The sequence below is a fragment of the Amblyomma americanum genome, chromosome 1, assembly GCF_052857255.1.
Source record: "Amblyomma americanum isolate KBUSLIRL-KWMA chromosome 1, ASM5285725v1, whole genome shotgun sequence".
Classification (NCBI taxonomy): Eukaryota; Metazoa; Arthropoda; class Arachnida; order Ixodida; family Ixodidae; genus Amblyomma; species Amblyomma americanum.
In genome coordinates, this window is record NC_135497.1 from 227,189,994 (window position 1) to 227,210,291 (window position 20,298).

The 20,298-nt window shown below is 49.9% G+C and overlaps 1 protein-coding gene across 2 annotated transcripts in view; it reads right to left on the minus strand.

The window, feature by feature from the left end:
- LOC144114701 (carboxypeptidase E-like) overlaps window positions 1-20,298 on the minus strand; it is a 44,749-nt gene that overhangs the window by 1,776 nt on the left and 22,675 nt on the right. Inside the window, exons 1-8 of one of the 2 annotated variants that reach the window (XM_077648601.1) lie at window positions 14,561-14,696; window positions 12,138-12,331; window positions 11,499-11,648; window positions 10,271-10,434; window positions 8,258-8,382; window positions 5,440-5,579; window positions 3,508-3,634; window positions 2,630-2,796 (exon numbers count right to left, since the gene is read on the minus strand). In XM_077648601.1, the coding sequence (XP_077504727.1) occupies window positions 2,630-2,796; window positions 3,508-3,634; window positions 5,440-5,579; window positions 8,258-8,382; window positions 10,271-10,434; window positions 11,499-11,648; window positions 12,138-12,302 (1,038 nt within the window). In that variant the 5' untranslated portion in view covers window positions 12,303-12,331; window positions 14,561-14,696. Of the gene's footprint in view, window positions 1-2,629; window positions 2,797-3,507; window positions 3,635-5,439; window positions 5,580-8,257; window positions 8,383-10,270; window positions 10,435-11,498; window positions 11,649-12,137; window positions 12,332-14,560; window positions 14,697-20,298 lie in introns of those variants that run through there. The other variant, XM_077648600.1, reaches the window with a different exon arrangement.

Sequence of the window (20,298 nt, forward strand, 5' to 3'; positions counted from 1 at the left end):
TTAGTGCAGCCGGACAGCCGTCCAGTAAATATGCCAATGCTTTGCCGTTGCTACCGTTGCCAAGCTTGCCTAGCCACATTAGCCGTGCAGTAGCAGTTGCCGTGTTTACTGTACGGTGGGGCTAAAACTCTCTAATGACCCCAACATCAGGGCGTGGTGCAAGGGGACTTTTGTCGGCGCCCTTCGGCACACCTATTAGCGGTGTGCTGCGGATTTTGCGGCGGTACAAGGTACCCTCTTGAAGGACGAACCGGCGCACCAAAGGATCAGATAGAGTGGATGTAAGGCAGTCGATAATCTTGTCCAAGGTGAAGAAAGGCAGAGATTGAGAATAAACCGCCGTCAGTGTTGCAACGAAGAATGTCCGACAGCCAAAGGGTGATGTGAAAGCCGGTCTGCACTTTGTGTAAATGACTGGACTTATAGACAACTTTGTAATTGTACAAAGGGCATGGTGATCAGACGCAACTGTTAGAGGATGGCTATATAAATATGGGCGTACTTTCCCAACCGCCCATACCAGGGCTAAAACTATCGCTCAGTGATGGAATAATTACGCCCGGGTACCATGACCACTGGAGCAAGTGCACTAGAGTCAGTAAGGACTTCTGTGAGGGCTCTCACATCGAAGTGTGCCCACTGCCAAGACTGGCGTGGATGTGCGCTTTGAGATCACTGCAGCAAAGGCTCTTTCTTGGGTAGATCCTCAGAAGAAACTAGCCTCTTTGAGAAGAACGGGGCGTGGACAGGCGATATCGGGGAAGCCTTCCCAAAGTGACTAAAGCACAGGATGCACAACTTTTTGGACACAGCTGGTTGTGGGAACATTTTTTGGTTGTGTTCGGGGAAAATGAGCACCTCCTGGGGAAATTCCAAATGTCCTCATGGGTTAATTTTGGTACATAATCCCAGATAGTACCGAACATTAAAATAATGAGATTGACTCCACGGTATCCGTTCGGAGGTGAGTGTATACAAGTTGCATGTTGTATAATGGAGCTCAATTAAGGGTTGCCGTCGTTTTTGGTTCTTGCAAAGCATTGTAAATTGTGTACCATCACAACTGACGGGTCTGCAACCCTGCACAAGCATGCTTAATTGTGCCCCTAGGGTTGCTTTACCATTCTCGAGAATGTTATACATATGTTGTTAAATGTTTAATTAATGTTATGGAAAAGCTATACTAACATTTATTTGTAGCATTACAAAAAGGTTAGACAAAAAAGACATTAAGAACATTGTATTAATGTTTGGACGAAACAGAAACGTAACATTGTTGTAATGTGTAGGTGCTAGCTGGGTTGAGGTTTTGTGTTTGTTGGGGAGTGTAACATTTCGGGTCAAACGGACGTTAGTGTTGGGCGCCACGAGATAATCGCCATCGTAAACGGACGTGGAAGTTCTTACAACGGCAAACGAGTGTGGGCGGCCCCAGGAGGGACGCGTGAAGCCTTGGTGGAGTAGCGGTGGCTGCAGGGAATGCTGTAGACACGAAGGCGGACCAAACGCCAGAATAGCTTTGTTGGCGTCGTTCACCCTTCCTTTTCAGAGTTTGAGAGCGCAGCTCTTTAAGCGCCCGTTCGTGGGTTAAGCCGCGTCGCTGTCGGTGTAACCAAGTGCGAGGGGGGGAGAGCGAGTGCGCTACCCTCGAGACCGGCTGTGCCAAGCGAACGAAATTACCGCCGCTCGCTCACAGATGGTGCCAAAGTGGTGCGCGCCGTCGTCCAGCACCACTGCATGGGCGGAGATAGATATGGCTAGGGGAGGGGAGGTTTGTCTGCAGCTGCACGCGCACCCACGCGCTGCCTCCTCGCAGTCGCGCCACGCTCCGCTCCGCGGCGGGCGGTGCTGTGAAATGTGCTGCACGCGTTAGATTGTACGCTCCTGCCACGCCATTATGCTGTATTCTTAGTACAAACCGTCTGCTTATGAGCCATGCATTGGTGCAGCAGGATGAACATATCCATCAATTTCTCCAACCACAACGCCGCCTTCATGACGATCAAAGACTGGGAGAGGCGTGTTACTTGAAGAACGAGTGTCCTTGGAAAATAGAGAGTGCTTTATAACTGTACATACATGCACATATCTCTTAAATTCTTTACCTCAATATATTGCAAAATCAAAACACGTCTAGAGCTGAGCTCAAATTTTGCATTAGGGAGCATCGTAATCGTCCTTAGAATTTTTTTTAACCGAAGTCTGCGCCTCGATCGCCCCGGCTGTGATTCGCGTATTTGGGCGACCACCTAGTTTAGAGACCGTAATACGCACGGTAGATGGCGACGACTGTCCTTTTTCTTGCGCCGAGGTACAGTGGCTGGAATAGGGGCCGAGGCACCGACATCACTGACACGTACTGCCATCGCGCGTGGAGTGCTACTGTCATCTAGAGCACAGTTAGCACTTGCAGGGGTTTATCTTTTGTTGTTCTGCAGTGCCCTCAACTCTCCCGGTCACTTATAATCAATTATCCTGGAGCCAAATATGTTACGCGTCTTTCCATGTGAAGCACTAGCACGCATGTCGTTCCCTCGTTGCCCCGTCTTCGTATGCAGTTAGACAGTTTTCGGCGTTAAAGTCGGAGGGCTAAGCAAGAAATGCACGTAATGCTAGGTCGTCGACTTACCATGGCCCTGGCAGCAACCGGCTTCAGCTGGAAGTCCACGCGCTGGGCCTCTGTGCGGGGCCGGTACTCGACTGTGACCTGCTTCTGGGCGGGAACGTAGCCCTCCCGGTAGACCCGGACCATGTACGTGCCGGGGATCAATAGCCGCCAGTATTCGCCGTTCTCGCCTGCGAAGACGCCAACATGCTCGTCTGTGGCACTTTTCTCCTCTTTGCCAGCGATGCAGCCATTCCAGTGTATCGAAGCCCTTGGGCCAGCGCCATCACCTAGGCTGTGTGGCGAAGCCAGATAATTTTCTTTTACCCCCTCGGGACAGGTGAATTGGACTGCGCGCGCTTCGGTGGGGCCAACGAAATAGCGGAGGGAAGGTGCTGTTTCACCTGCCTGGTAACCTATATGTCTGGCTACACGCATGCACTTCCTATCTGCGCAGCCCAGCCAGAAATCGAACCCGCCACTTCGAGCTCTGTGTTCCGTGCTGTTTATAGTGTTGTAGAAAACTAACTGATTTAGCTTTCGTTTCTAATGACAGTAGACTGTTATCGTTTATGTAACTTCGTTTATTGCAAGAAACAAGAAACAATCAAACTGTTCGTTAGGAGGGGAGCAAGAGCTCGAAAAATTGCATGCTCATCGCTGGGGCTCCCCGCTCGTTCTGCCCTTTTCCCTTGCCCCTCCAGAGCTCTCTGCTGGTCTCAACCTTTGGCCCTCTCCCTCGGGTTCCCAGAGTCCCGTCGCCCGAGGGGAGCCGCCGCCGGCCATAAACAAGCGAGAGGTGTCTGGGTTTCGTCTCATGAAGCGTATTTAAGGAAATCACATACAAAGGACACACAGGTTAAACACGAAAAGAAAACGAAGTTTCAACATATAGTACTCACTGGTGAGGACGTTGTGACGGATAAGCGTGGGCTCTCCGCCGGTGACGTTGGTCACCTCCACGTCCGCGTCGGCGATTGGCTCGCCTGACAGGCTGTCGGTGACGAGGCCCTTGATCCCGATGTGCGCCTGGAAGCGATTGTGGAGCGCTTTTTGACTTGTCAGCTCTCGTGCAGCACGCTTAACTTCACCGTCACCTCGATGGCCTGATTATGATGACCTGTCCAGATGTGGTGCATTATTTCATCGAACTGATTTTATTTTCCATACAGGTCGAACTGAGTCAGTCGTGACGCTGCTTCATGAATCAAGTCATATTAACGATTTTCACGAGAGGGTGCTTCAGTTTCTCCGACATGGCGGCGCAAGGAGGACTACTTCTGGGCGCAGCTTAGGTAGAATCGTGCCTGTTTTGAAATTTCACGACAAACTTGCGCTTGTCTGCGGTTGGTGGCGACCTGGTGTGAGCCGATCTTTCGTTACCCGACGGTGTAAAAAGGACTAAACAAGCGACAAGGAATTTAAAATCAACAACATTGAAGTTATAGACTTGCACAACGCGTGAATGACAGAACGAGAAGTGCATTTTTTTAAACTTAGCAGTACAGGTAAACAGGACTCGGTGACTGTCATGGAGCTTGCACAGAAAACAAACTGGAAACGTCCTCGCTGTCTCACGAGTTTTAACTGCTAAATGTGCCCCCTCTGCGCGGTTTTCCGTGCTCATAAATTTTAATGACCATGAGCTACCTTAGGTATACAAATAGAGATTTTTAATCGTGCTTACACGTGCAAAGCGAGAACACACGAGATCGCCTTCCCCGCGCGCAATTTCCTCGGAGCAACCGCGCCTTGCGCTCCCTGTTTCTGCGCAAGCAGTGAATGGAAGGCATGTAATGAATGTAAGGCCTCTATGATACAATCGTTTTCTCTGATTCTGTTCGGTTCTTACCAACCGCCTGAGTGCATGTTTCCAGTCACATCGAATGCAAGGGCAGTTACGAAGTGCAAAAAGAATTACTATATGATCCCCAACTTTTAGTGGGTAATAAATCACCAAAAACGCACGCCCCGTAATGAGGCCTGCCATTACAGGGGCATTCGCTAAACTCCTCGCTATTCCGTTAGTCATGTGTGCTCAGCGATGGTTGTTAACAAATGGCGGCTGGTATTTACATAGGTCCACGCGTCACCTTTTTACAAATCGATGCTGGGTGTCTGATAAGAACTGTGCTGTCACGGTACTGCAAGCGCTCCACTACACTGCGTGCAAGCCTCCTGTTCACTTATTTTTCCGGCCAACCTCTCTGCCTTTCCTGTCAATAAGCACTCTCTCTCTCTCCTGTTCACAGATTCTCTGTATATCTGGTATCAGAAAACTCGCCCAGTGGCACTTACTGCCTCTTCTATCTCGTCAGCATGCAAACATTCACGTAAAAAGGGTTCTAAGATATATTTTTACCGCAAAACTCTCACAATAATGTCTGAGTGCGCCGGCGGACCACTCACGCAACGGACCAAACAGCGTGGTTCCGCGCGCAGATCTTTAGACTATAGCTCGCCGCGCCGCCGCAAGGCGTTGATTTCGTGAAAATCGCCAATAATATACCCAAAAATCAGTACTTTCTGAGGCTGTAGCTTGAGTTGTAGATCAAAGCCGATGCCCAACACCTCAGAACGCTGTCGGTGTAAAGTCCATTTTATCACTCAGCCAGAGCACTGACTGAGTGAAAACGTTGTAAGTACGCAACCACGACGTGTACGCATATAATGCTTCGGCGCCAAGTTGTCAACAAAAAGCTAGTACAGAAAACACTGAGTGCGGACACTGGTCCATTTTGGTGGAACGTGTAGGAGGAAGTGTTCACGAGTACAGCTGTGCCCGTTGGCATCAGCACAGGTCTAGAGAAGTACACTTGCGCGCCTTCGCGTACCTGCCACAGGAAGTTGAGGAGCGCCTGCTTGTTGTCCTCCCACTCCTTTCGCAGCTCAGACTCCGGCGGGAACTTGCGGCAGCCCAGCTCGACCGTGATCTCAAAGTCGTTCGAGCCGAGGTAGTTGAAATCCTGCATGCCTGCGAGGGATACCGAACTCACGATAAAGATCTAGCTCGATGCGCCAGGGGGTTTCTATATGGCAGGCTGACTATACAGTATTGTGCATTTTTATCGTGAAGACTTTCAAAAGTTTCCCCGCCTCAACCGCTGGCTCATTTGCGATGAAACTGCACACAGAGCTTGCGTATTATGGTAACTTTTGTATCGTAGCAAGTTTGACAACGGCACTTACTTATTTGATCCGTGCATGATGCGAAAACGTAATCGTCTACGTAGAGATCGGCAAACCAAAACCCTCAGACGACGTTTTTTCGCTGAATGGCGGCAGTGGCGCCATCTGTTTTCGGCAGTCGAAAGCGTAACGGCAAGTCCGCCGAGGCGAGCGTTGCAAGAAGCGCGGGCCCTCTGAATATGCCGTTCCGGCCGTTTCGTCTGCTTCAACTGAAGCGCTTACAACATTTTCGGCTAATTGAGCGGAAAAAATATCAGAACAACTGATTTAACGAGGCTTTACCTTTCAAAGAATATTGTTTGCAACGCTCGTCTCGGCTGTCGTGACGTTTTTCACTGCCGTAAACAGATGGCGCCACTGCCACCCTTCAGCAAAAAAACGTCGTCTGCGCGTTTTGGTTCACCGATCTCTACGTAGTCGATTCCGTTTTCGCATCATGCACGGCTCAACTAAGTAAGTACCGTCGTCAAACTTAATACGATACAAAAGTTACCATAATACGCAAGCTCTGTGTGCAGTTTCACCGCAAATGAGCCAGCGGTTGAGGCGGGGAAATTTTTTAAAGTCTTCACGATAAAAACGCACAATACTGTATATGCCGCTTCACAGCGTCACGCTTAGATCACTCGATGAAGACAGAGAGGATCACGATTCGTTTGTGATCAGCGACTGTACGACCGTGAACATGACTCATGCGGACTATGAAAACTAATTTGAAAATATTGCTAATATCGTATGCGCCCATATGTACATGAGGACATTTAGTTAGAGGTCGGCCAAGTTCGAGCATATTTTGCGAAGTTGCAACAATAAAAACAAAGGAAGGCTCGAGACTTCTATTCTTGAACGTACAGTCTCGGTCAAAAGTCTCAAGGTCAGAGGCTTTTCGCTTCAGCCGCATAACAGAGCCATTGCGGCACTGTTAAGGACCGAATGACCTTGAAATGCTAGCAGCAGGTTTCTTCTTACAGTAGAGAAGCTTCCTGTGTTTTGAATGATGCGCTACATGTAGCATTCTATAGGAACATTCATTTCGCTGCAGCTGAACGCTGTGTGGCCTTAATACTTTTGACCAAGACTGTACGTCTGCATCAGAATCTTTATCTACTAAATGGTGAGTAAATATTTCATTTGAATGATAATTTTCTAACCTCCGCCAGAAATCGTTTTGAAATGTGCTGCGGGGTGCTTAACAAAACCCAAGTTAAGCCGTCCGCAGCATTAAAATCCGATCTTAACGTCACGTGCTAGGGTTAGCGTATCTGTACAAACGCGCGACCAATCGCAACTTCACAGACATCGATACCATTTTACAGCGCGGAAGAAACTATCTATTTACTCATTAGCATACCAAAATTTATAGCTAAAATAGTAACCCACATCGAGTGGTGAAATGCTTATTAGTAATAAAAAAAAATGGGGACGTGTATATTTTGCGGATGCGCGCAAACGCAGCCTGCGAAAAAGTTGATCACTACCACACAGAGGTGCAAGCAGCACGCACGAGTGGTGCGTCGGCGACCAAATCATTGCCCAGCTAAGCTCTAATTCATACCATAGCGTCAGCACTAAATATTACCTCTTTCGCACGTGAAACTGCATGAGTATGCGAGGGTTTTCACTCCTTCTTTTAACTTTCTATCTCCTGCATTCCTTCCCCTTTCTCAACTTATGCCTCATGGCACACTTCTCGGCAAAAAAAAAAAGGCGCTTAAAGCCCAATTATTATGTGGCAACCCATTTCAGCTAAAGCAGCTATACGACAAAAAAGAAAGTAGCTTTCGTGTTGCAAACTGCGCTTTATACGATCTTTGATGCAGGTAAAAAAAGAAAATATGCCCTGTCAAATTATTCGCCGGAAGCCTCCAACGAGAGCGGCCCGTTTCGCATGCATGCGATTTTCGCCTGCGACGCTGCGAATTCTGTCGGTCTGCGACTGGGGAGAGCCGTCGGTCTAGTCGCAGACGGCTTGCGATCGAGTTCCGTCCGGTTGGTATTCAGTCGCAGCGTCGGTGCGTTCGCTCTGCGACTGACCATTGGGGAGCGCCGAGACGGCGTGCGACGTGTGGTCACGTGGGAGCTGTTACTGCGGTGGAAGCAAAACTGTTTATTCTAATCAAAACATACGGAATAATGCCTTGCATCTAAAAATACGCTGGTCATAAAATCATCGACACATTCTGTGTGATGTTTCTGTCGCGTTTAATAATGGGTTGCCTATGCAAATATCAAGAAACCTTGCCTGTTCCTCCGACCGAAATCGTTGTGTCGGTGTTGCATGTGAAAGCACTGACCGAAGATCGCACTGCGGCCTCACCGACTACACCGAATGTTTTCGATCCAGTCGCAGCATGTGAAACGGGCCAGCGGAGTGCGTGACATAAATAGTAGCGCGCGTATTTTTCTTTTCTTCTGTCTCTTTCCTTGCAGACCGCGCTGTGCAATGGAGACTGGGCGACCCACCTCCGGCGACGGCGTACCAGGCGGCCCCGTTGGTGATGCCGCCGGTGTCTCGGAAGGCGTCCCCGCCGCACATCTCGCCCTGCTTCATACGCGGGTGGCTGGACGCGTACGTGTGTGCCAGGTGCCTGCACGCACAGGCGACCACAGCACATGACTTCACCACACTGCAAGTTTTACAACAGTGATGCGCGGCTGTACACATGTGCACTCCGTCCCTGTATCCATCGGATGAGGAAATTTCGCATTTGGCGAATGTGACTGTGATGTGATCGCGTCAAAGCCCCAACTCGATAGACACATCCTAGGCGTACGGGCGGAGCGCCTGCGCGCACGGGCGTACGCTGGAGCCTGTCTGCGCATGCGCGACGCGCCTGCGCTCAGGCACTTGCGCGCGCGCCGGAAGCGGGGTCCGGTTTACAACAATCGGAGGACCGCGGGGCTCTCGAGGACATTTTTTTTTCATGGCTTGGAGATCTTTCAGCCCCCCCTCCCGGTTTTCTTCGCGGTTAAGTCGTCCTTTCAGCACCCCCTTGTCGGCTCGAGAGGGGGAACGAGCCAGCACCAGGAGCATGGAGGTGCATGCCCCGTTTCGACGCCCGTCGCGGCGCGGCGCTGGGCGCGCGGGCGCTCCGCACATACGCGAGGAAGTGTCCATGGGGTTGCCGCTTTAGGCGCACTGTGCATCTTTCCACATCTGCTGTCCTTACATCGCGTGGCGTTGTTCGTGATCGTGTATGTTTTTCTGTATTAGTGAGTGTAGATATTTTCGTATGTCTTTCAGTTTTAGAAATGAATTAGATTAAAAGTTGGCGCTTATGATGTCTTGTTTGTCAAGCGCTATAGAAGACAGTCGGAAGGCACAGCTCGCGCCGTCGCTTCTTCGTGCCGGCGAGGGCGAAAAAACCGAGTTCGTTTTTATTATAGTTAAGGGAGTAAATTGCTCATTAGCACCCACCTGACCGCAGCCACACAGGCTACGAAGGAAAGGTAGTCCACAGCTTTCTCAGAAACTTCGCAGTTGAAGAAAAAACCGCCCTGGTCCGGATGGTTCTGGGTTTGAACCCCGGACGAGAAAGAATTTTTCTTGAACCTCGAAGTTTCTGACAAAGCTGTTCAGCCTTCGTAGCCCACATGCTGCGATCAGGTGGGTGATAGTGAGTAACTTACACCCTTAATTGCAACCTACTCCGCATTGGAGTATTCCTCTACATGCGTTGCACTCTTTAACGTCACGAATTTGACACAGCCGTATATCTTTCCTTTGTATCATATACTGAGCTCACGTAGATGTTAACTGCATTTATTCACGTGTAAACATTTTCCTCTACTGTCGGGTCTTCCTCGTATTAAGCGGCCGGGGCGCGGTACACGCTTCTGTGCCGGTCCGAGCGTGTATCGCCTGCATGATGTGGACACGAAATCGCTGTACCCAACGTAACGCGCAGCTGTTATTATAAACAAATGCTGTTTCCCTCGAGCTACTGGTGACTAGCGAGGTAAGAACAACCGGAGTTAGCTATACACTACGAAAGAATAGAAACAAAACACGTTTCTGCGTATACATACGAGCACACATGTATTTTTCACATATGATCCAATGTGATCATGCGATCACATTGCATCACCGATGATCCTCCGGCATTTTGTTGTGCGCCGTGCAGGACAACCTGGATCGGCTGGTGCGACTTGCCGCTCCAATCCAACGAGAAATGAATTCATTCTTCCGCCTGAGCTCTAAGGGAAGTAAGGCTTTCGACCATAGCGTGCCAGCTTTCCCAGCGTAGCGTAGCACTTCGTGACGCGAGCGAAGGGTGTTTGCTGTGCATCAATAGATGGACAGCCTCTGGAGACAAAAAGTGCACCGAGGAGTCCTGGCTATGGCTCGCCATTCACCAGCGCACTCGGTTTTCCGTTCGTATACATAGCATGAAAAAACTCTGCAGGACTACAGCTCTAGAGCACGGCCCTGCTGGCGGGGCGCAGTGGTGCCTTTGGGACGGCACCTGCACGTACCTAAATGTGGCGTCATCTGGTGCCGACGTGTACTTCTTCTGGGAGCCGTCGAGCGTGTCGTCGAAAGGGTAGTTCGCCACCAAAGCTCCACCGTGGAAATTTGCCGACAGCACGAACGGCAGCGACAGGATCCACTCCATCACAGCCTTCGTCTCTGGCTGGACCTGCGGACGCGTGTGAGCGCATGGTGTACTTCAACGGCGTTTTTGGTTCAGCCACTGAACGACACATAAAAATATCATCTTAAAGTGCACAGAGTCAAAATTAAAAACCTGCCACGAATGTACTTTACGTTTTTTAAAGGCTGGTACGTGTACACCCAAGTCATTCCAGATGGACAGGCGCACGTGTGTAATGCAAGTCGATTTTCAGTAAACGTACATATAGTCGCTGTTATCTCTATACAAGGTTCTTTCCTGCATGCAGTCTCGCGCCTGACTACAAAGTGCCCTCGCTCTCTTCACAAGCATCAGCTCTCGGAGCAAAGCAGAGTTTAGAAGAGTCCATGATGTTCATCTTCCCTTCGCGGCGCAATGGCGAGGTTGATGCAAGGATGTGAGCAGTTTGTTTCTGGTCTCTATACCGTCCAGGAAATGATCATGCACGCGGCGGGCTCCCGCTATTCGACAGCGAGGTATGTAGGCGAGAGCGTTCCCACCAGCAGGCCCCGTGGTCGTACAGCGTCATCCCTGCTCCAGCATGCATGGGCGAGTATTAACTTATACCCTTTGGTGGCGAGTCGAACGCCGTGTATTCCCCAGTTTATAATCCCTTTGGTTTGCATGTCATTTACAAGCGTAATAGCTGTTACTTTCTTTTCGCAGTGGTCGGTTTGGGCACGGTGCAGTGTTTTCAAAGGATGGGGAGGCGCCTCGCTAGGTAGCCACACAGTAGACAAGACGAAGATGTACGTCTCGTTATGCTACTTCTCATAATCTCACGGCGGTCAGACAAGCGCTATGCTCACGTATACTACAGATGCTGGTGGCCCCGCGGTCAGCCAGTTGAATTTCTGCCAAGCATCTGGGTTCCATGACAACATACCACCACTATCAACACACTTGAAGCAGTTCGCGATTTTGAGTTAACCGCACTGCCATGTTCGCCCCATTCGCGACCATCAGGACTCCTTGAACATCTTCCTTATGCAAACCGCAAACCTTAACGCTCCCATCCTCTTGCCAGCAATGCAGCCAATAGACGTAAACGCAGCACCTGTAGTACGTACCGGATGTGTGAGCTCCCCCTTGAAGAGGTGGTCTGGCTTGATCCTTCGGAGGCCCTTCTCCCGCAGGATGCGCTCCAAATCGGGGAAGTCCCGGTTCAGGTCCACGCCCATGGCGTTTGCGCGGCCGCTCACCCAGTCTTCGCGAGCAGACTGCGTCGGCAACGGGGCACGGCAACCGTGAGATCTTTGCTTACGCTACGCTTCCTTCTTATAGCGCACTCTGCCAGCTCCGGTTATATCGCTTAGTAATGGCATACTTTCCCGAAAATGCCTGTCGTTGAGGTTCAGTCTATAGACTGACAGGCGTGGTGGCCACGCTGGGACCAGTGACGAGCGTCGCTGTACCGACGCACATTCCGGTCCTCGGGAATAGAACAAATACTATTGCCTTGAGACAATGCACGCAAGGTACTTGGTTGACGCAGTTTTGGTCTAGCCTTCGGCAACTTGCAAGGGTTTTGTAGATAGATGCACGGGAGTATTGACATGCTCGTGACCAGAATTAAACCACATGGAAAGTGCTGTTTAACATCTGCGTCATTTGAAGACAGCGGAGAATCGCTGCTGTGTCTGGCCGCGGGAGGCGGAGCCTAAGACGGACTGCATGATAGGCGTCTTATACTATAATGAACAGCTCACCCTGGCCGCGGTGTCCCACCCGTCAGGGTTCATGCTGGGCATGATGTGGATGCGCGTTGAGTTCAGCAACGCGGACACCTCTTGGTCTCCTTCTCGGTATTGGCGGCAAAGGTACCAGGCCAGCGCCAGCATCAGCTCACGGCCCAACACCTCGTTGCCGTGCATGTTGGCCACGTACTTGGTCTCGGGCTCCACTGCGCAAGGACACGCATATGGCAAGTGGTCAGCCCGAGCTACTCGCGGCGACCAGCCACGCGCACAACGGAGCCAAAGTCAGCCTCGTAGGAGCGAAATTCTTGTGGATTTTCCCACACATTCTGTTTGTATACGGCCACATTGTTGTTCAATCAGCAAGTAATCGACAGTGCTCTAGAAGAGCGGCCATATTTTTTTTACAGAGCGTGTAATAATTTGTCACTCTGCAGAGGATAGGACTCAGAAAATAACAACACTTCGATCCACTTAGACCTTGAAGAAAACGCGAGCACGAAGTTTGCATGGGACGGAAAAAAGAATGTCCCCAAGACAACTCCCAGAACAGCATTGTGACCATCGTAATATTCAGCGAAACATTCGCAAAGCCATCGAAATTTTGCGAAGATTAGCTATAGTGAGCGCATTTCCTTTTTGAAAAGCATGTAAAGAGAGTAGAAAGAAAAAGGGAACAAAGACAAAGGCAGCCATCTCGATCCTCCACAGCCGATCCTCGAGTTACGATATATGCCATTTCACGTCTCGACAACAGAAACAAGAACTTTATACCTCGCCCCGTGTAGTCAGTCATATGCTTTGGCACTGTATCTTTTTGCGCCTGTCGACGTGACCATGAAATTTGAAAACATTCGAACAGTGTTACGCAGCACATTCACTTCTTTACTATTGTCGTTGGGGAAGCATTTGACTCGTCTTGGTCCGTTTCGTTGCTTATGTTTATGCGACGGTCAAGCGATTTAGTGCTTTGCAAGATTACAAGTGACAGCTGCTGCAATACAGATGTACTGGCAGCGCCAAATGAAACGCGAACGCAGCTGCGACGGGACCAGCAAGACAATGAATGTATTAGCTGATGGAGACTTAGCATTACCGCACATGGCTCACACTTCGATGGTGCAAAGACCGCGGCGTCAAAATGTTAATGGACCTTGTCTGTATCCCCTCTCCAGCAACTATTATTCTGTCCCTTCGTCTTTGCGTTTCAGTTACTTTATTCGTGTCTCATTTGGCGCTGATGGCACATAAACCGATCCCGTCTTTCCTTAGTGTATGGTGGCTAGGGAAACGTACGTTGTGCGACGTAACTCGCACCTGTCCAACTATGGGCTGTCGGCCATATATATAGCCATGTCGCGTTAAAACCTTGACTCATATGGTACTCTTCAGAATCTTCATATATTACGATTCACTCTCTTCCTTCAACTCTGACAGTGAACATGACAAACCCGGATGATGATGAAGCGGTAAACACATGAAACGATGTTTCCTTGAGACGCCAATGGCGATGGTCTTCGCTTGTCGCTGCCTCTGGTACATACACCCGCACGAAGCGACGAGACTTGGAGGCAGAGCGGTTCGTTTCATCAGTGTTGCTCAGTTGCGGCAGTTGCGACCGCTTGCGTTATCAGAAAAGTAGAACTGCGACACCAGTGTTTGTGTCGTCGCAATGTTGTCCCAAGTCATTTCAAAAGAGCACTTTATGTGTGACTGCGCTAGTACCCAGATTTTAAGAGTTTGCTTAGCATGAAGTACAATAAAAGCGATGCTGAAATCCTTCTTTGGTAATACACTGTATCTTAAATAAAATATATGGATCTGAGAAGCAGTGCGCAGTGGCGCCTATCTGAAATTACTGAGGTGCTGAGGTTTGTAATGAGTGAGAGGCACCTTACAACACCCTTTCCTGTTGCACTGCTACTGCCAGGCTTTCATGAACGGTCTCGATGCATGGCTGATGATAAAACAAGCGTCGGAATATTCGCTGATACCGCGCAAGGAAATGAACTTCGCTCTTAAAATGGATCGGAAGTTACGTACCCGCAAAGCCTCCTGCTATAGTGTCGCGAGCCGCTTCCGAGCGATGGACGAAGTTTTCGGAAACCCAGGTCCTGACCGACTCGATGAGCGACAGCAGCTTAGTGGCTCCCAGCCGAGCGAGAGCTTCGCTCGGTGCGTCGCCGCGACCTACCGCCTCATGCGGTTTACAAGCAGCAATACGGTTGACTTTTGTGCCGGTAAATGTATTTCGTTCATCAGCGAAGCGTTCAGATGTTCGTACTATGCTATGCTACTATGCTACTATCCTACTGTGCTTGTCGCTCGAACCAAATTTCCCAAGAGAGTTTGCAAACAAATGAGCTTGCACCTCATTTGTTCGCAAACTTTCGCCACTGAAAAAGCCCGCCAATTCCATATCGAGGTCCTGTCACCTCATTGTGCAAAGCTCCCTGGCCGCCGCCGCTCCCTCGACGCCGGTACGAACAAGTTTCCGTGACGCTCGTGCAATAATTCGCATCGCGGACTTCTGACCGAACTGCCGTCCCCGGCGCTATGGCAACGCTGTCCACAGTCCTTTCTCCCAGCGGGGAACGCCTCGTCGGCCGCCGCCGGTCTCCGTTTCGCGCGCCGGCGAAGACAATGGCTGCCACCGAAGACGGACGGAACAAGGAACGCGCTCTATTTCGGGGGACGCTTTCTATTCCTTCCCTGTTCGCCCCCAGCCAACAGTTCGCGAGATGGTGCAGTAACGCTGCAGCAGCTGCTGCTGAGTGGGCAGGGCGAGGCTCGGACGCGTCGCGAAGCCGCTGTAAATACACAAGCCTGCAGCGCGGACACGGACACAAGACAAGAACTACGGCCGGGTTGACTTGTAGCTAAAATTAATTTTGTCTTTACGCATCGGTTTTATGTCACAGCAGCTCGTTTATTTCCTGTCCGCCTGCTGGTTATGTGTTCTTTGCCATGAAAAATGAAAAAAAAAAGTTGAAAGTCAGTGCTGCGTCCTGCCGTCTTGACCGTTGTCCTGGTATGTGCTGAAAACTATCCCGAAACAGTATATTTCATCGCTAAACACGCATACCGCGAAAGCAGTCGCTGCCGCATCAGAAAGTTCAGTTCAGCTGCGATCAAAAATGGCGAGAAAGATTGCGCTTCATTAAGCAGCTTATTTACGTCATAAAAACGTGTTGCGCCATTTCAGCTGCCGACGATATGTCTGTAGCCCACTGCTGCTGCTTAACCGTCGCAAAACCGAGGCCTTGCGACAATCGAGCTCAGCACCAGCAGGCATGTAGCGAACGGCGCTCCGTCGCGTTAAATAAAGAGTGTATACAGCTAAAATAAGCAAGAAAAAAAAGACACCGACGATCGCTGCACTGCCACCTGTTTTCTAGATGCGGGCCCATAGACCACAAGCCTGAATCACGTGACGACAAATGGCACATTGCCATTGGTCACACGATCTTGGGGTGGTGTTGCCTACAAACAATGTATACAAACAGACGCCGTAAACTTTGCAAAATTTAGTCAGTACAACTGTGTATCACTGTGAAGAACACGAAATATGCTCTGCAAGCGAGCTCACCGAATGCACGTGCACGGGGTGTTTGTTGCGCGAAATCAGTTCGTCGCCCTCACTGCAACAGTGGGAGCCAATGGGGCTGACGGAGGCTGGGCACATCACGGCGTGCCCTTGCGCACGGATAGCTTTGCGATGAGCCCCAGCCTTGATTGACTGACTCGAGCCCCAAGTTCCGCAGCGTTGCGCGGTTATGATGAAGTTGGGTGCAAACAATTCTGTCCATCATACTCGAACAATAGTTCGAGGTCTGTTTTGTTTCTCGGCGACAGTGATTGCCCAGGTCGTGCGCAAAGAACAATCATTTTACTTTGGCTTCGACAGTGATCCATCTCTGGCCTTTGGGACACACATTCCGACACGACGTCGTGTGTTATCTGCACAGACAAATTGTACAAGCAAAAATTATTTATTTGATCAAAACGACATTGAAATAAACGTGCGAAGCCCGCGGTAGATAATTTTAATCAACGAGCCACAGCAACGTGCGTTTTTAACAACGCGAAAGAAGTGTAGGCAGCGCATTTTGAGAACTATAGGTAAGTGGGCCGAACAATCGCCACCAACGAGGCTGAATCTCCAGGATGAACAGCCAGGATGAACAGCCTGCGGAAGCACTTTTCGCAAGTGGGCTGTGCGTCCAGGCAGACACAAGGTGTGAGGATAATGGTACTCATCATCATCATCATCATCATCGTCTTAATTACCTACATTTTACCTGCTGAAATTACAGCGCATGTTTATATGGGAAAGATAGAAGAGGTGGTGCTTCCAGACTACTTCATTTGGCAGATTTGTCCTACCACGCACGTGTTCCGAGATATTCAACTTGTAATTTTCAACTCTTTCCACTTAACTGAGCATTCAAGGCGATATCGACTGACGCGAATGTCCTCCCCACTGTAATGCAGCTGCTGCGCATGGCGTTTCTTCAATTTCGCTAGTCAATAGTGAAAGAGAAACAGTTATCAGCCTCACCTGTTCCTCCACGCCATTATCAGATGGAACGCTAAGTGCAACAGCTGCGTCACGCCGGGAGGAATTTCGCTCCTACAGTCACTGCCTTGCATGCGCAACTACGCGGATTGTGTGGAATACTTGAAGGCGAATATTTCGCCACACGCGCATGCTAGGAGAGCTCTACCAGCGATGTCCTTAAAGTTTTCAATACAAGCGTAAACGTGAACTCCAATGTCCAAAAAATTTATCTTGATTTTAGCAAATATTAGGCGATTGACGATGACAATTATCCGCTCACTTTGTGTCCGCCTGGCCGCATAACTTTCGCGCGAAAACTGCTGTCGTGTACTGCCGATTGTGCGTTATAAAAAATCCAGAAAGTCTCAATTTTAACACAGGCCTGCACAGACGTCACCTTGAGTAGGGTAACTGCGGTGCGCATGCATACGCTTGGATCAGTCACTTAAATAAACTCCTTTCGGCACAGGTATAGTGAATGCTCATCACGAACAGCTATTAGGGGACGGAAATGAAAGAGCAGCTTTTTAATGTCCGCTTTAAGAACGATGCAATGCATGATCGTATAAAACAAACTGGCTTTACACGCTGGGCCATAAACAAGACGAACGCAGCTAGCACGTACGCGCGCTAAGGTGTAGTAAATCGCTTGGCCAGCTGTGGCTAAGAGATTGCTGCATTTGCCTCCTCGAGGAAAGACACAAAACGTGTCTGAAACCAGAATGCCTGAAACTCCTTGTCCTTGAAACTGATACGCGAGTGTTGACTAACGCGACTCTCCCCTTACGCTGAAAATGCATCAGGTTTTTACTTCCGCTTTCACAAACGTTGTTTCGCTGAATTCCAGCTCCTGGAGACACATTTTTATCGTATCCAGTAGCTCTCTTGAGCCCGTATTCTGTGATAGACTTCATAATAATTGGCTGGCCACGCCGAAGGCGCGAGGAAAAACAAGCCTTTTGCGAAAATATGCAGTTGAGTAAGGAGGAAGTTTGGGGGCGCTGGCATTCCATATTGAAGACAGGATGTAGCGCAACACAGAAGGGGCGGATGAAGGAGGGAGGAGACATAGACAAGCGCTTGTCTGTGTCTCCTTCCTTTCGTCCATCGTCGTTTCTGTGTTGCGCTACATCCTGTCTTCAATAAAAAAAAAACACACACACACACAAGCCCAACGGGTTTGCTTCACAGCTTTGTATAGTAGGGCGCTTGTAACACATGCATGCAAAAGGAGCCACGCTACGTGGTGGAGAAACAAGTCCGGTGGGCTGTATATTTTTGACGAAAGCTGCATACCTCCGTACTTTGATGCTGCGGCGACAGAAGTGCACCCGTAATGAGTCGAGTTACTTCACATCGTTGGCCTGCTCACGGCGAGACTTAGCGGAACGAGCGTACCGGGGATTAAGACGAGATTCCAAGCGCCACAAGCGGCTTCGTTATCAGCTACGTACGCGACGCATATAACATTGGGAGCCCCCCTCCCCCGAAATAAAGTCGTCAATATGGCGCCCCATCATGGTATACTCAGAGTAATTCGCCAGTAGGCTAGCGTAGCTGCTGGACCAAAGAGAGAGGAAACGAAGTAGCAATGAAAAGGCGGGGCTCCTACTTCTGAAAACCGGCGGGTGCACGGGCCATAGGCGGGGCGGGCGGGGGAAGCAGAAAATAACCGATAGTCGGATACAATCTCAAGAATGCAACGGCGATTGCCCCTCATAGGATGCCCTTCTGTTAATGGCTTGGTTTATGGCTTATGAGGGTTTAACGTCCCTAAGCGACTCAGGCTATGAGAGACGCCGTAGTGAAAGGCTCCGGAAATTTCGACCACGTGGGGTTCTCTAACGTGCACTGACATCGCACAGCACACGGGCCTCTAGAATTCCGCCTCCATAGAAATTCTACCGCCGCGGCCGGGGTCGAACCCGCGTCTTTCGGGCCAGCAGCCGAGTGCCATAACCACTCAACCACCGCGGCGGCTTTCTTCTGTTAATGGCATACACATGTCCACGTGACGTCAGTTAATCCCCCAGAGCGAAATCCCTGGTTGCTGGCAGGTGCCTCTGCGAAATGGGATTAACCCCGACGTCATCACAACTGGTCGATGCCATTGATTTAAGAGCCTCCATAGAGCTATACTTGCCGCTGCTGATCTTGAGTTGTATCCAGCTATAGTGGAATGGTCTGACAGAACTCAAGAATGAAGTGGCGAATGCCGCTCAAAGGAGGCCGTCTAGCCAATGGCGTCGACCGGTTTTCGTGACGTCACTCTTAGTCCACTTAAGCCGTGGTTATTCCCCTCGCACCTGGAAGTTCCCGCGGTGTCACGCTAGCGGGTGCAAGGGGAATAACCACGACGTCATAACTGTCGGTGGACGACATTGGTTGGAGGGCCTCCTTTGAGGGGCACTCGCTGCTTCCTTCTTGAGTTGTATCCGACAATGGAAGCATGAAGGAAAATGTGTTGTGTTGTGTTCAGTGGTGCATAAGCCATACAGGAAATTGACTGACATAGGAAAGAAACGGTGCAGTAACCACAACCGTTGCCACGCACAAGAAAACCCTATGCTGCCCGTGTCTTCATGGCTCCCTTTAACCAAATTGAACACCACGGACACGGTCGGACAAGACCTCCCTTTAAACAAGTCGGACGAGCGGGCCTCGGTGGCCTACGGCCAGCGTGTTTGACTCGGCATCCAAGATGCACGCTTTCACGTTGAAAATAAGAGAAGAAAAAATCAGTATTTCGGAGTTCAAGCGGAATTTCTAAATCGCCAGTTTCATTTGTGGCGTAGAGCGCCGGCAGCGAACGTTGCTCTCTTTCCCTGTGGACATGTTGCTACCCCTCCCCCTCCACTTATTTTGCGTGGGAACCTCTAAGGTCGCTGATACAGAAAACGCTGTGGGGGCTTTACCCACAAGCTGCGCGCGGCTATTCACCGAGCGTGTGAAAGGGATTGCCAAGCAGCTCTCGCATGTAAGTACGTAGAAAGCATGGTATTCAACTAACCCGCAAGCCATGCATTTGAGCCCTCGGACATTCACTCTCTCGAATACGAATCAAAGGCGAATGAGTGGTTCATCAACAGCGGTGCACTGAGTGGCCCTGCATCGGCGAGAAGAAAAGCTACCCTGAAAGACTTCGACAACGCAAAAATGATGACCTAAAATGCGAAGCTGTACGCAGCGTCGGACGACATTGCGAAAAACACGGACTTTTTTTTAGACCTCTGCTTCCCCCCCCCCTTCCCCCCAACTAGCTTTCTTGAAACGTGTTTTGTAACGCCGATTTCGTGGCCCGACTTTCGCACTATGAAAGCTCCGCCCCTTTAGTAATTTTCCAGTGAGGATAACTTTCAGCCAATCCTTTTACCGTGTGCCAATCATAGCTTTCATTGGTGAGTTTCACGCTTTTCTTATTAAACACATCCACAGGGAAGTTGAAAAAACTTTTTGCAACTCTCGCTTGCTCCCGCTTTCTTTTCTTCGTTCCTATCTTAAAGTTGCGCTTTGTTTTTTAGATGTCATGAATTACCAACTAACCCGATCAGCCACGGTTTCAGAGTTTCGGCTCGCCCACGAAGCCCACAGACGTCACATTGTTTGTAAACA